General features: G+C 43.1%; 1 protein-coding gene across 8 annotated transcripts in view; it reads right to left on the bottom strand.

The window, feature by feature from the left end:
• Positions 1–8,388: 8,388 nt before the first annotated feature.
• The window catches only part of TCF20 (transcription factor 20), a 130,813-nt gene continuing 123,750 nt past the window's right edge, over positions 8,389–15,451 (bottom strand). For 6 of the 8 annotated variants that reach the window (XM_087764625.1, XM_087764620.1, XM_087764621.1 and 3 more), the window contains 2 exons: positions 13,474–13,601; positions 8,389–9,665 (listed from right to left, as the gene is read on the bottom strand). In XM_087764625.1, coding sequence (XP_087620751.1) covers positions 13,518–13,601 — 84 coding nt within the window. In that variant the 3' untranslated portion in view covers positions 8,389–9,665; positions 13,474–13,517. The remainder of the gene's footprint in view (positions 9,666–13,473; positions 13,602–15,451) is intronic. The other 2 variants (XM_087764618.1, XM_087764619.1) reach the window with 2 other exon arrangements.

The following is a 15,451-nucleotide window of genomic DNA, read 5'->3' as shown; positions in this document are numbered from 1 at the left end:
GGTGTGCTGGATTTCGGGATTAAAACAATTTCCAAATATTTTCAGGGATCGACGCAGCCTGACTGCCCTAACTTGTCATACCACTGTGAACTGCTGCATTTATAAGCAGGATGGAGCCAGATTCTTCTCCGAACCTCACAGTGACAGGGCAAGAGGCAAGTCACAAGCTGCAGCAACGGGAATTGTGACCAGATACAAGGAGGAATTGCTGCTCCAGGAGAACGGCTCAGCACAGGAACAGGGGCCCAGAGAGGATGTGGAGTCTCCAGCCTGAAGGTTTGCAAAATTTGGCTGTCCTAAGCCTTGAGCAAGCTGACATAGTTCTGAGGCTGGCCTTCACTGAGCCATGAGGTTGGACCAGAGACCTCGAGAGGCCCCTTTCAGTCTGTTCTGTAACAGGATTTCCGGATAGCTTTACCACATGAATGTGGATGACAGGTAAAAACTTCACGTTTGTCCTTTTTGTAATCGTTGCGATTGCTGGACTGGGATTCCTGATCATAGACACAATTTGAATTCTTATTTAACTCTTGATTTAGAGCAGATACACCTTTGCGAACAACAGAGATGTCCTCAGTTTTGGAAAAGAAAAAAGCAAAGCTGAAGAAGTCTGGAATAAAATGTAATGATTCTATTTAAAAAAGAGAGAAAGAGAGAGAGAGAGAAAGGCAGAATTTCAAGACTTCTGACCTGCCTGGATGATGAGGACATGCGATAGGCCAAAAACCCAGCTGGAGAAGTAGCTGAAGTGTAACAGCACTGAAATAGCCACCAGACACCGGGGGAGTAACCTCTGGGTGAGCCTGGAGGTGCTGGGGCTTTCTGTGCCGCCTGAGTAACAGAGACCAGCTACAGATGCCCTTGGTCGCACCTCAGGGTGAGAGGGAGGGCTGGGAAGTGTGAGCTCCTGCATCCCAAATCCTTTGGGCTACAACTCCAAAGGACAACCCTTGAGTGACTACAAGATGAATTATGAAAACCAGGATGAGTTACCTGCAAGCAACGCAGACATGCAATACACAGATTACCTGCACGTAATGTAAAAGAGGGAGAAATGCAACAACAGTCTTACAGGCTCCTGTAATCAACGGAAGCGAGGGTGACGTCGTCTCCGCCTGTTCACGCCTGTTATGAGCTCTCAGGTGCTTTTTGAATTGTAGCGCCAAAAGGCTTTTCAGAACGACCAGGGATACTTGTCTGCTCTGGCAATTACAACAGCCTGAGCTGCACAGGCTGCAGCAGAAATCAAGCTTGAACACCCGCTGTCAGTCGAGGCAGAAGTGAAAACAAAGGGGAAATACAGGAATTAGCAGTTCCTCTGTCCTCTAACACGAGTTGCAGTGTTGTGTGGCTGTTAGAAGCTTATTTCAAGGACGGGCCCTTAGGAAGTTGTGGCCTGAAGGTACAAAGCCTGCTTACTGCAAGGAAGGATTTTATTCGTTCATGAACGCTGCCTGTGTGCTTGTGCAGAGGCACAGTACCCTGTGGGAGACTGAATCGTGACATTTAAGTTGCCGAAGTAGCCCCTGAACTCATGACAGACCTTAGCTGTGGATTTTACCACTCCCACCCAACGTCATGCAAGCTAGTCAATGAACACAAACATTTTTTCTCAGCTATTGAACCCATTTTTCTCAGCTATTGAACCCACATTGTACTCATATGTTTCCAGACATATGTATACACTTAAAAATCAAAAAGCTAAGTACGTGTACTCTTAAAAACCGCACATCGGTATATCCTTAACACACCTAGTGAAGAAAAAGGTAGGTCAGAGGGCTGTTGCAAATAGCCAGATGAAAAGGCTGTTCAGACAAGCCCTAGCCTGGTCCTTTCTCTTGCATTGTAAAGGACAAGACAGGAAAGTTCCACCAGACCCTTCACTGAACGCTTGCCTGCAGGCTGGGAAGGGTTGTTCAGGTTTTTGATCAGCTGCTCTCAAAGTCCAAGTAACTCCAATAAATGCTAAAAACATGGGGCAAATCTCTCTCTCTCTCTCTCTCTGCAGAAATGGTAAATCCAGGTTGCACTGACTTCTGGTGTCTCCCTGTCTCAAGCCACTCTTTTAATTAGCTCAAATGAAACCCTAGAAAATGAACATCAGCCTTCGTGTTCCACAGTTTGTGTGGGTTGCTACTGACTGGGGGTAGAAAACCAAGGTGAAGCATGCGTGCTTTGAAGAGGGGCCAACCAACCCAGGTGACCTGGCCAACATCCCCTTTTTAAGCACAACAGAGACTATCCTCAATTTGGAACCACCATTTGGGTGCAAAAAGGTTCTTCTACGTTAAAGAGTTGATTTCAGGGCCTGTTGCTGTGTAGTCTAATAAATGGCACAGAATGAGTTTGGTATGGTACCTACCTAGACTCACACATATGCAACTTCACACAGAAAAGGTCAGCAGGAACAGCCACCTCCACCAGTGAGGACTCCAGGCCTTCAGATGCCCTTCCGCTGGTCTCAGGTCTCCTCCTCTCACGTCTTAGCATTCCCTAACGGGAGCCCCAAGAACAAACCTTCCACAACTTCTTCTACTGATCTGTTATTTCTCCATGGCTCTTTCACATGATCAGCCCGCTTGTAAAAGGTTTTCTCACCTCTCCTTATTTTTGAGAGGAACTTTGGACCATAAAGCTGCAGTGCTGACCCTCAGCTCAGGGGTAAATCCATCCAATGTGGGTGATGGGCAGTGTTTGAAGCCAATGGGCCGTGCTCCAAAGCAGAATTCATCCCAGTTACTGGCAGTCTACGGTCACTGTTGCAGATTATTAGGGATTGGGATTATTAGTCTCAGTGATTTCTGCTTCTAATTCATTCATCTTCTAATTTGTTCATCTTCTAGACTGCAACAATTCTGCGCAGTCCAAAAGACGCACCTGCTTTCTCTCTTCGTGTGAAGCAACAAACCACAAACCCGATGCCTGCCAAGTCCGTCTTTCACATTTGTCACAAGGAATGCTTACATTTCTGCTGTAACAGCATCTTTTCCAAGTCTTTTGTGTTCCTGTGGCAACACGCTGCTGCTGGTTTTAATAAAAATGAGTTGTGTGGCTGAAGTAGGCCATGATGACTGCAGCCATCGATGCCCTCTTTAAGGCTGCAAATGCCCACTTCCATCTCACGGCTCTGGAAATGGTTTCTTTTCCTGGCACATTTTCCTGTCCTGTGAAGTCAAGAACGCTCCATAATTGGAGCAGAAACAAACACAACCCTGGAAATCTGCTTAGAGTCTGCAAAACGGCTCCATTCTGTATGGCCTCTGCTTTCGGTTGCTGGAAATGTCTTCATTAGCGGTGTTTCGCAAGCTTTGCTTATTCTCTTGCAGCGTGCAGCTCTTTGGTTTCATTTCCAAATGGTCACTTAAGGTTTCGCCATCTATCACCTGTACAGGTAGCAATTCCTCCTCAGAAGTTTCAGCCACAGCAGGACACCAGCTGAACAGACAGGCTGTAACATCCATCTTATACAGTAACCTCCTCATCTCGGTTTCCAAAGCAGCAAAGATATTACAAACCCCACAAGTGTTACGTTAAATCCCAGTCTTTGTTCTGCTTATACACACGGTCCTTTCTTGCCTCTTTGAGATCCGTTTCTACCTGCCAGTTCCTAATTTCATCATATGACGCTGAACAATAATTTGTCTGCTTTTCTCTATTTCTTCCAGCTACAAATGGGAACAGTGAGATTTGTCTTACTCGTAAGGTACTTTGACACTAGCTGATTAAAAAGTGCACGTGAAGAAGTAGATACTGTTATGCCCCATAATCCAAGTCGAATATCTATTTACGGTAATTCCAACAGTCCCCAAAATAGCGTCCTCAAAATAATCTACAATTTGTAAGAATCTAATGACTCCACCTCTCTTCTGAGAGGGAAACACAGCTCAGGTGCAGGAACTCAGGTGGAAGTCCAATTAAGTTTTCCTAATGCAAATGCTATAAAATGTATGGACTTTTCCCTTTATAATAAAACCATTAGATGTAGTGACGTCTCTCTGATAAATTGGCTTCAGCTCGCGGGACTCTTGCTATACAATGCAGACTTATCTTTACCACACCATACTTATCTTTAGTATAAATGGAGAGCACCTCCCAGCTCCTTCCCTGAAAATTTCTCTGCCGTTTTTTGCTGCTCCCACTGACAGATGCAGCACTGAAAACAAATAATTTCAATAAAAATCAGAAAACCATTGTCACGATATACCTCAAAGCCAGGGAGCACGCACTGGCCTCCAAACCCACTGTGACCTCCAAGTTTGGTGGTCAGCAGGTCTAGCTACAACCCAGAAGCCACTAATGTAATGCAGGGAGTATTTGCAGATGACCTGGATATGTTCATGTTCAGTAGTATGCTATGCACATGCAAGTTTTATCACATAGAAGAGTACACAGTCAGTCTGAATCCTGATCCCCAGCTAGAGTGGAAGATTTCCTTCACAGGAGGTTTGCTATGAGCTAAGAGTATTTTTCAAATTATTTGGATGGGAAATAACTCTCTCTGGGGCTACTAAGAAGTATCAGCATTTCTAAAGCTAGCCAGGTAAGGTCAAAAACCTGAAACCATAGCATTAAAACTGAGTTAAGCAATAAATTACAAGAAACCTCTGGAGGACAAGGAGGAAAGGGAAGCAACCTTGGCTCTCAATATAGCCCCTTGAAAGAAACCAGCAAACAAGCAATGCTTTCCCTCTAATTCAGGCTCCCTTCTGTAGAGGTACTCACTAGGATATGGGTCCCACTTAAGAAATTAAATCCTACAAAAAGACTCTGTAAGCAGCACCCTGTTCACTTTTCAGCTGGATGAGAGAGTCAACCTTTTGGATCTAACCAACAGTACAGGCAGAGCAAAAGAATTACACGCTACTGTCTAGAGATGATGACAGCAACTATTTCACTGACATTTACGCTGTAAGGAAAACCTCATTCTTTCCTTTACAGCTTTACATAATTTCTAGTTGAATAGCACAGGTCAGTTTGGGAGCTGATAGCGCAGGGTACCCACATGGAGGTGATTTTTCAGTGATGTGCATTAACCATTTTCTTCAGCATGCAGCAATGCCATAGAGAAAGTACTGGAGAGTTACTGGTCTCCCACAATTTTCTAATAATTGCTTTTGCCCTCTACCTTTATCGACTAAATTCTCTGACTTGCAACAGACTGCAGTAGCTCCATCTTAAAAAACAAACAAACTAACCAAAACCAAACCAAAAAACCCAACAAAACCAAACGTGTGTTAGAAATATTCCACAGCCAAACAAGAATCTCATCCTGTTTCACAACAGAGATTTCTAACCCAAAATATTGTAACTACACTTTCAACTTCTCATAGGGAAGTCAGTAGAGCCACAAGATACTTGCCATATCTTTGTGTTTTCTGGATCTGTAACTGAACCTGGATTACCTGTCCCCTTTCTGTTCTTTTTCACGCAACTTCTAATCACCAAAAAAAAAAAATCCAGACCAGTGATGATTTATTCATCCTCAACCATCCAGATATCCCCGTCCGCTTCCAAAAGTCTGATATTTAAACTCAATTTTCAACATTTTTAGATACAGGACTGCTTCTTCCAGTCATTCTGATAAGCCAGAGACTAGGTCAGGCAAAGTGATTCTGTGTCCCTCTACTAAGTATTTCTACCACATCCAGGACAACTACTGCACTCAAGACAGCATAGGTAATTCCTGATGTAATAACACTGTTATTAGGCGTGATAATTTAGAAAGTTTATATCCAACTCAGTCCCAAAATGTTCTCCCTGTAACTGTGCCAGTTTAATTAAAGGTATTATCTTTCCTCACGTGTGTTCGTATGTACATTATAGTTCATACTGCACATTAAACAGTCAAAATACCGGAGCTGTCATCTAATTGCCCGTAGCTTGAGAAACTACTTTTTTTTTTTAATGCATGTCCCAGCAAAAATGCTTTTCTTTAGCTTGGCATTAGCTGGACTCCCTGAACTAGATGTACAACATTCTTTGGCAGATGCTCTGCCCTGAACCCCTTAACGTGTTGTTTGTTTTTTTTTTATTTCCATACTGTTACACATCATCAGTTTGTCTTGTTCTAAGACCGATTCAAAAGGTTGAAGACCACCACAAACCCAGGTAAACTCCCCACTCATACCTGTGTGATACACAGATTAGCGAGGACGGCCACCACCTTCTGCAGTGGCAGCTGAGACTGCTTTCTCCTGTGCTGCACGATCTTGCTATAAACTCCACAGTAGTCTATGCCTTGGATTTCCAAGTGCAGATTTCACATGCAACAGAAGTCCATGATTAATATATCAATCAGCAGCTCCTGGTATCGAGATATGCTTGCTGTATATATCCCAGGGCCTCCATCAGTTCCTGCGGGAGGAGTTCCTTTAACCTCATTTCCAGCTGAACACTGACCAACTCATACCGATAGACGTCCTTTGCACGTTGAATCCATCGCACATCCTTTATGGAAAAAAGTAATCTTTTTCTTTGACCTTGTTCGGCAGTGTTGACTCACTCAGGTTAGTTGTTGCAGCTTCCTTTTTAAATGGCAACCACGCACTGCGGAAACGCTGTTAAACCATCACATACATTTCCTGGGAAGCAGGTGTAAGTCTCTTTCCTTTCAGAGATCCTGATAGGAGTGAGACAGTGTGGAGAAACACTTTGAAAATGAGCTGCCTTATCCAAACTCTCATTACTTCACTCCTCATCCAAACAGGTAATTCCTAAGTGGTTGGCAGGCGACTCATTTTCTTCTTGACACAATCTCCATGTTTGAATGTTCTGCTGCGGGTCATTTCTGCTCCACAAATTCTAAATTAGTCAAGATTTCCAAACCTTTTCTTTCTTGGGGTATCCGTGATATCAAGCTGTTAATTGCTTTTGCAGGAGGGAGCTGGTAACCGTTTTGTACAACAGCTTTCAGAATCCACTCAAGCACTTTATATCTTCTGAGTCAAAAGGAATTTTTATTTCCAACTGGATTTTATGACTGCTTCGGATCATTTCCAGGTTCTCCCAAGAAGCCATTAGCGCGCTGTTTTAGATTCCTCCTGGCTTGGTTTTAGAGAATCATGGTAGCTCTGGTTTCTGTAAAGACTTGACCAACAAAGATGACCAACTCACAAGACCTCTCTCTAGTGGAGAGCACACCCCTTACCTCCGACAACAGCGCCAACAAGGGGCTAAGCAGCAGCTGATGTGAAGGGTTCGCAGCACTCCCCACTGAGAAATATTCCTCATGGTGTGAAGTGTGGTACCATTTATTTATTTGCTCTACATGACTCCCACTACTTTCCAGCCATGGTGCATGAGGAGCTATTGCATCTCCACAACAATTGCCACGAGCACCCAACAAGGGAAACCCCCAAGACTCCCTCCCAGCTACCCAAAACCCTTCTCCCTCTGCTGTGTGACACCACCCCAAAGAGCCAAAAGTATCAAATTCAGCAGTTTCACCACACAGTCCTCTGCTGTCATAGTACTACAAAGCTGATTCTTCACCAACATAAATCAGTGCAGTAAGTCCTTTTTTTTTTTTTCCAGAACAGTTAGAATAGAACAGACACTAGGAAAAAAAAAAAAACAATTTTTATTCAGTTGAAAAGAAGTCATTTACTCAATCACATTAACTATGCTAAAAATGATTTTTTTTTCTGACTACACCAGCAGTTAAATATTTTCAGCACCAATTCAGGACACATTAGTGACATTTATCACAACAGGTCTATTTCTTAATGTAGAAGGACGTACTAACTTTAGTAGCTGCTACTGGGAAAGGAGTAAGCAGAAGACTGCCCTTTCTTTCCAAATACTTATCAGTGAGAGTAGCAACTTCTAGAAATAAATAACTGCCAAATTATCTCCCAAATCTTTAAATCGATCTTTTAAAAATAGAGTTAAAATAGATATCTTAATATGAGCTATCATAGATTTTATTTTTTATGTGCTGAATACTCCAAAATGCGAGTAGTTGAGCAAGCATCCAGTACATAACTTTTTAAAATAGTTCTTCCCTCCCCACAGTATCAACCCCGTTTTTTTATCCAAGTCATGCTGGTTAGATCCCTATCTCTAGTGACTTCCCAGTAAACACCACGCTGTTTGATATCGCTAGGATATGCTACCATCCTATGAGTGAAAGAAGTCGGTGACCTGGTGAAATACCACCAACTCACACGAACAGAAAATTCATCCAGTCATTGGCTCGTTATCTCTGAACATCAAACAAATTCTAAGCTTCAATTTTTAAAAGCTTTTGTGGTCTTCCTCTTGCTGGGCCAGTTCAGAAGGTCATCACTGAAGGCAGAACTGATAAAGGCAAAGAAACCAAAAAGCAGCAGATAGTACTGTCTCTCTGTCCTTTTAAACAAATCAAGTTCGCACAAAACAAAAAGGAGACAAGGTTAAAATGAAGTTTATTAGTTTTTTTGGTTTTTTTAAGCTTTTTTTATATAAAACTGTTTGTGAAACAGCTATTTTATTCCCATGGCAGAGTGACCCCTGAAAGATGCACTAACCCCTTTCTTAAGGCCTTAACAAGAAAAAAATTAATTTGTTGTTGTTCCTTAAACCCAAATGTTTTAAAATTACATAATTTACAAAAAAACCCCACCCCAAATAACCATATAGTGTAGGCTGTTACACTGACATTCCCTCTTCCTTCCTTAGGAAAAGCAAAACATAAAACAAAAAAAAGGGCTAAGTGGATTTTCCTGATCAGTTTGAAGACACATTGACTCCACCAACATTCAGACCTCCTTTCCAGTTCCCCCATCTGGCAGGTAAACCGTATCTTCCTCTCACCTACCTTCAAAACTGAAGGCAGCTTCTTGGAATGGTTTGGGGGTGCATGTCATTGCCACAGAGGGCAACCCTGCACAGTACAGACATTCCCACACAAACAAGGTACACGGGATCTAGCAAGCAGCAGCTACCTCTTACTTCATGAGTCTCATGACCTGAGAGTCTTCAGATGTTTTTCAAACTTCCACTATTAATATACGGTGTTTCTCAAAAACAATAACCTCCCTACCCCGCATACACAAGTACTGACACCCCATCACCTGCAACCATCCAAGCCTTCCTCCCACACCCTACGAACAATTTATCATGTTTTTATTTGCCTTTTAAAATTGAACTTCCTTGGATGTTGTGAGAAAGAAAGCAAGAGGAAGGGAGACAAGTCCCGTCTGGAGTACTCCCAGTTCCGCTATTCTTTCCCACAAAGTGTTAGGCTCCACGAGCCTTGCTTTGATTTTGGATTTAATATTTACTTTAGCTACAGTTTTCTTTTTTAATTTATATGGGTTTTTGTTAATTTTAATCAAAAGCATCAAAAGGGATATAGCGCACCTTTCATTTAAAACAAAGTCTTTCAAGACTAAAAAATAGATCTTTATATATATATATATTTATCCCTCCCTCTTTAATTCCCCCCACCTGTTTCCTTTTTCCCCCTCCCCTTCCCACTGTCACTATGGAGATTGTGTCCATGGAAACAGCTGGTTCAGACTCCTTGGTCAGATTCTGTGATGTCATCAGTCTTGAGTGTGATGTAAGAATTTATGAAGGAAGTGCTGGCATTGGCAGGCACGTCGAGAGGGGGCATGGCTGCACAGTGGGAGAGATTCCATTCAGTCACGAATGTCCACCGCTTTTTATCTCAACAGCCTAACCTGAAAAACAAAGTGAAACAGTAACATTGGAATGGTTCCTTCCCTCCGGCTGCCAACACCCCCCTGGGCTTCAGCAAAACCCACTCAGCAGCCTACCACAGCAGTAACACCAAGAGCTCTTTAGTTTTGTGGACTAAAAACAGATGGAAGCACAACGGTGAGCAGCTCATAAAAACAAATCCATGTGATAAAAAGTATTAGTTTAGCAACCAGCAGAAAATTAACTAAGCCCAGCTACGGAGCAGGTCCAGGACGACAGGATGATCTGTGCCACGACAACAGCACGGCGCTCTTACAGAACAGCTACCTCCAGCAGCCAGAAAGGAGCTCGTTTGCCTCATGTTTGCTCCTCGTCTTGACTATGAAAACTGGAAACGGGCCAAGCACATTCAAATGCGGTGACAGCTTCTGGGATGCCACGCTGCTCCTCAGGGACTGGACCCAAGTATTTTCATACAGGTCACCATGCTACCACCTGACAGTAGTTTTCAGTGAATATGTAACAAATAGTGAATCCGGTATCAAAATTACAGGAGTCTAGCTGCAGGAACCAAATCTGGGAAATGGCTAGATTTCACAAGCTAAAGGTAAAGCTGCAGTTGAACTAATTGGAGGTCAGGTAATATTTCTTTCTGTTGCTTTTTTGTTCTAATTGTCAGATTATGGTGGTGGTGGTGACAGTTCATGGAAGGACTAAGCTTGTGATGTCTTTCAAGACAAATGTGGAAATGTCCAAGTGCTTGGCACGCTCGTTCTCCCTGTCCAGAAATTCTCTGAGGCGAGAAAATCAACTTCAGGAGTTTGCTAAGTTGGTGAAGGCTCAGGTCAAAAGAGAAACTGTAGACAAAGTTAAAATTTCATTTCTCTAAGCCACAGTTCTCATTCTTAATTTGCACAGCCGAGAAAGCAAAGCTTGAAATAATATATTCCTTTCTTCCCTTCTCCCATAACACAAGTGAGCCCAGAAGCAATTTGTTTATTTAGTAAGGTTAACCCTTTGATATAACTTAGATCAATCCCTCCCCACCAGCTAGTGAGCCTGGGAAAAGGAAAAAAGCTCGCAACCTAAGTGACACATATGGAAAGTGGTTAACGGCATTAGAGATGTGCCTGGGAACGAAGTAACACCCATGTTCATTCATAGCTGGCAATTAAACTCCAGGAACCTTAATTAAGTGTGATACAGAAGTCAATGCCGTTCTGATTATCAGCACACCAATCAGATTACATCCCAGCAAGCCTACCTCTTGGCTGCAAATATCCCCTCGTACAGGGGTGCCAGGCTAAGAGCGAAGAAAGAGTCAGGCGAGTACGTACGAAAAACAGACGGGTAAGCCGTGGAGCTACAGCTAAAGAGGAAAGGAGGAAGGTTCCTAGAGAGTTCAGGCAGCTGACCTTTGTGGCATTCATTACTGTGCAACTGTGAGCCCTTGCTGAAGGAGTGTCAAGGCCGTGTTGCTGTCTCTGGCTCCTGTACAACTGCAGCTTGCCCATGCCTGGAATCGGTCCAGAGCATTAGGCACTGCCTCAGGGAGGAAACAGGCTCACCGCACAGAGAGTCCTTCCCCATTCCTGGACAAGATCCAGAGCACCAGACTTACTCTCACAGTCACTCTCCAGATCTGGATTTGATCCAAATGTTCTAGAGGCAACTGGCTCAGGGAGAGAGAAGCAACAGAGACAGAATACACTGACTTGCCTGGATGTTATCCAAGATGCAGGGTTTTTCTTAACTTGCTGGGCCTAGGAGTGAACCAGGATTAAAACAGCCCAATAATCTAACAGCTGAGTGCCCATTCTGTCTTACACTAAGGCCAGCAGAAGGGCAGCTCCTGTACTACCAACACTGCTACAAGATGCCTCTAAACGTCTTTATTACCACAGTAATGCAGCAATTTTTTATTTTTTAAGTTCTTTTTAAAAATAATGGGATCTTTTAGATTTGCATAGTTTTCATTTTGGTATTCGTGGTCAGGTTGGAGAACTTAATCTTTAAGACATTCTCAGCAACAAAAGGGGGAGGCTAAATAGGACCTTCAGATAAGAACTACTTGAGGGAAAAGTGAATTTGGAAAGCATGATGCCTTAAGAGAGATGTCTAGAGCACACAGTGAACATGGTGCAGAGATTCCACAGCCTGTAAGGTCTTAAGCCAATACATTCCTACGATATATAAAAAAACAGTTAGCACTGGACAATAATGCAAGAAACAAAGCTGTGTAAAGGTCTCTGGGACATAGTAACGTTCACCAGCACCTTAAAGAAATGGCCCAAAAAAACCCATCACTGAGAAGACTTCTCTAGTGTTAAACAGCCCTGTCTGTGAGACTATCATCCCGTTTTAAATGAATTATATTGCCTTTTACACTTTAAGGAAAAGAGAAAAACTTAAAAGAATCCCAATGACCTTTACCATGGAAGGAAAAAGTTACTCAAACAATGAACTTTAAATACTGTTTGCATGGTAACTGTTTTAACAACACTCCAAAGCCAAGAAAGAACGCTGTTAAAAATGAAAAACCACAGAACACAGCAGAGCTAAACCAAGTCAGCAGTCGGTCTACAAAGTGTTTACATGAAACACTACCTGTCTTCTGCTACTGCACTAAAAAACAGAATTCTCCAATTGATCTCTCATCCTTCAGAGAAAACACCATTAAAAGCACTTCACAATTACTTAACTCAAGAAACAGGTAAGATTTTAAGGTAAGGGAGGTGCCTGGGAAGCAAGGGAACAGCAGTGAGGGAAGGGGACTGTTATAATCAGCTCAGAGAAGAGACATGAAAGAGCAACTTCACCTGCATGATTGCAAGAAAAAGAGAAGCAACTAGCTCGAGTAAGAAATGCAACTGAACAGTGAAATGAAGGCAAGAGACCTTCTTGGGCTGCAGTTTATGGGAAAGGGTGCCAATAAGTATTAATTTGAAACCAAACATTTATTTCATTTACACCTCCCTGTTGCCACCGAATGGCAACACACTTGGTGGAAATGAAATAAGAAATCCCAACCTCATCCCACTCCCTGGGTGCTAACTCCCACATCTGTGCTACTCCCATCTTGTGCCAGGATATTTGCCCAGCCACACGGTGAACCAGATTAGGAAAATGACCCAACTCAGATGCTAACATGAGAAAACGCAGTTTCAGACAAACTGAATTCCCCACCAAGCTCACACACGGCTGTATGAATGCTGGGACGAGACAAAGGCGGAGGCAGGAAGGAAGAGCAGTGGGGGAGTTGGGGCGCCAGAGCACAACTGCTGCTTTCCACAGCCCTGCTGGCTTACGCTGACTTACGGCAACTACAGCACCCTGGATCCAGAGCGAGGGGAGGTAAGGGACCAGAGCAAACACCACAGACTTAGGAAATTGTGGCCACTTGTGGATATAGTTCCACCTTCTATCACCCATGTCTGTTTGCAAAATAGAGGAAAATGCTGGTCTGAAAGGAATGCAGCTGTCTCCTGATAAGATTAGTTTACTTATCCCTGTATTTACATTTCCAGAAAAAAAGAGAATCCAGATTACAATAATCTTGAACTCATCAGTATTATTAATTCTTCCTTACATGCAAAATTTAAGAGACTTGCTTTGCCTCACTGCTAAACAGAAGGAACTGCTGTGGAAATACAAAAAAAGTGAAGTCACTAGCCTGAACAGAATGGTAGCAGGGGAAAAAAAAAAGTTATTACAAATCTTCTGAATATATACCAGAGCACCTTGATTTCTCACAGAAACAGGGAAGGCACTGGAGGTAAGGAGCCCCAGAAAAAGGCAGGTGGGAACCAGAAACTCTCCCCAACTCACCTGTGCTTGCTTTTATTTCCATTCCCAGGAGTACACTTCCCCCCTCACCCCCGCTCCGACTGCTCTGTGCTGAGGCTGCCTTTCACCATCTTGTTCTGCAAGGAGGGAAGAGAGCAAGGAAGGAGGGGCTGACGAACCAGCAAGCCAAAAGGAGGAGGAAAAAGAAAATGGGGGATAAAAGGAAGACAGGGGTAGGGAAAGTGAACATACGGAAAGTGAGAGAGAGAAAGAGAAGTCAGTATTGGAACCAGACATAGATTTTTCAGACAGAGTTTTCCCTGTGACAAAAGCAGGCAATTCCGCGAAAGCAGAGTTTGGGATATGAAAGTCTGGTTAATTTTAAGAAACACAGAATTTAACAGAAAAAAAGGTAGAACAAGCTGAGAAACATCACTTAAAATTGCCCCACAGGCAGCTTAAGACAATCTAAGACTGCAGTGCCACCAAAAGGTGAGGTATCCCATCCCCTTTATATCCTCCTCAGTGCCTCAGCATCCTCATCCCTTCTGTTGCAACAGCACTTGCTGCGATGCAGACACACAGCTAGTTGGATCTGCGAGAGGAAGCTAACCCTTCAAAAGATGATTAGTTTTCAGACAGCGTTTTCCCTGTGATAAAAGCTGCTATTTTGCAAAAGTAGCACATTCAGGACATGGATGGTTGAAGCATCAATGCTGACAGAAGGAAATGGGAAAGCTCACTGGGGAGCACAGGGAAAGGCACGACCAGTCCCTCTGGACTCAGCTTGCTTATGCCTAAAGTGTCAAGCGCAGTTAATGAGGCAAGAAGCACCTTTGCTCTCCAGGAGCCACTTACTATGATGAGGTGTATTTACCGATGTGAGGCACAGACTAAAACAGCATAAGAGGCACTATACTGGGGGACTTAGTGGATTTATTAAGTTAGTTCTTCCACCCATTAACTACAGAACAGAAGAATGAGGTATTAGACAGCTACTAATTAGCTACTAATGTTAAACTGCTGTTACCTAAAAGCGTAGTTTTAAATGGTCTAATCTAGAGTCTTTCTTCCTCTCAATTGCTCATGTTCATATCCTGCAAAAAATTGATGCAATTTGTTCTCCAGTCATGCTAGAGCAATGGTTCTCAACCTTACTGTTCCTGCCTCGCAACTGGCTGGAACTTCCCTTTCCAGCCACTACAGTGGAAGGAGCGGGGTGATCCTATATTCTGCCCTGCAGAAGGCTTTGGAACAAACCAGGAACGATCAGTGAACCACGGGGCAAGCGCAGAGTCACAGCCAAGCACAGAAAACTCCGCTTGACTTCAAACAAATGATTCATGTCTTTACTAAGCAAAAGCCAACAAACTTCAGTGTCAAAGAAAGGCTGCTGGTTTTGAATTTCCATTTTTGACGCAACACAGAAAATGATCTGCAGTGGGGTAGTTTTGAATAAAATTCAAAATTTTTTTGCCTCATGAAGTACCTTTATCAACTTAAGTGGCAGTTCCCTCCCTCACCCCAAGATTACTTTAGAAACCAGTGTGCCTGTTCAGTATCTTCTCTAGGAGGCTGGATTCTGCAAAATGGTTGTCTCCTTTCACAGTCTGAGCACCATCACTGCAAATACTCATACACAGCAGCAGTGACCCAAGCCAGCTATGAAAAGCTTTAACACTTTGTTTCCCAGTAATACTTCAGGCAATGGGCAGCAAAAATAAAACAGCCTCCAAAGACATAACCTTCCTCTTCTCTTTAATCAAGTATCCAAAGTTGGGCAGAGGGTGGCACCTAGGTACTTGCATTCCACAGCAAGGGGATCTTATCCTCCCCTTTTTTGTTTGGCAAGATCTGCAGGTTTGTGTAGCATTAATGCATCAATTTAAGCTTGCTGTACATTTTCAACATTATTCCACAATTGTGCAGAATAATGTATTTTCTCTTATATGATGAAAAGTAGGCCAGTTCTGGATAACAGCCTGAATGCCCCCAGAATCTTCCAGTGCATTTTAAATAC

This window comes from Nipponia nippon, unplaced genomic scaffold (genome assembly GCF_047370975.1).
Source record: "Nipponia nippon isolate SJK-2023a ecotype South Korea unplaced genomic scaffold, ASM4737097v1 scaffold_3, whole genome shotgun sequence".
NCBI classification, from domain to species: Eukaryota; Metazoa; Chordata; class Aves; order Pelecaniformes; family Threskiornithidae; genus Nipponia; species Nipponia nippon.
The sequence above is the reverse complement of the archived record's forward strand: the minus strand, read 5'-3'. Positions and strand labels throughout refer to the sequence as shown.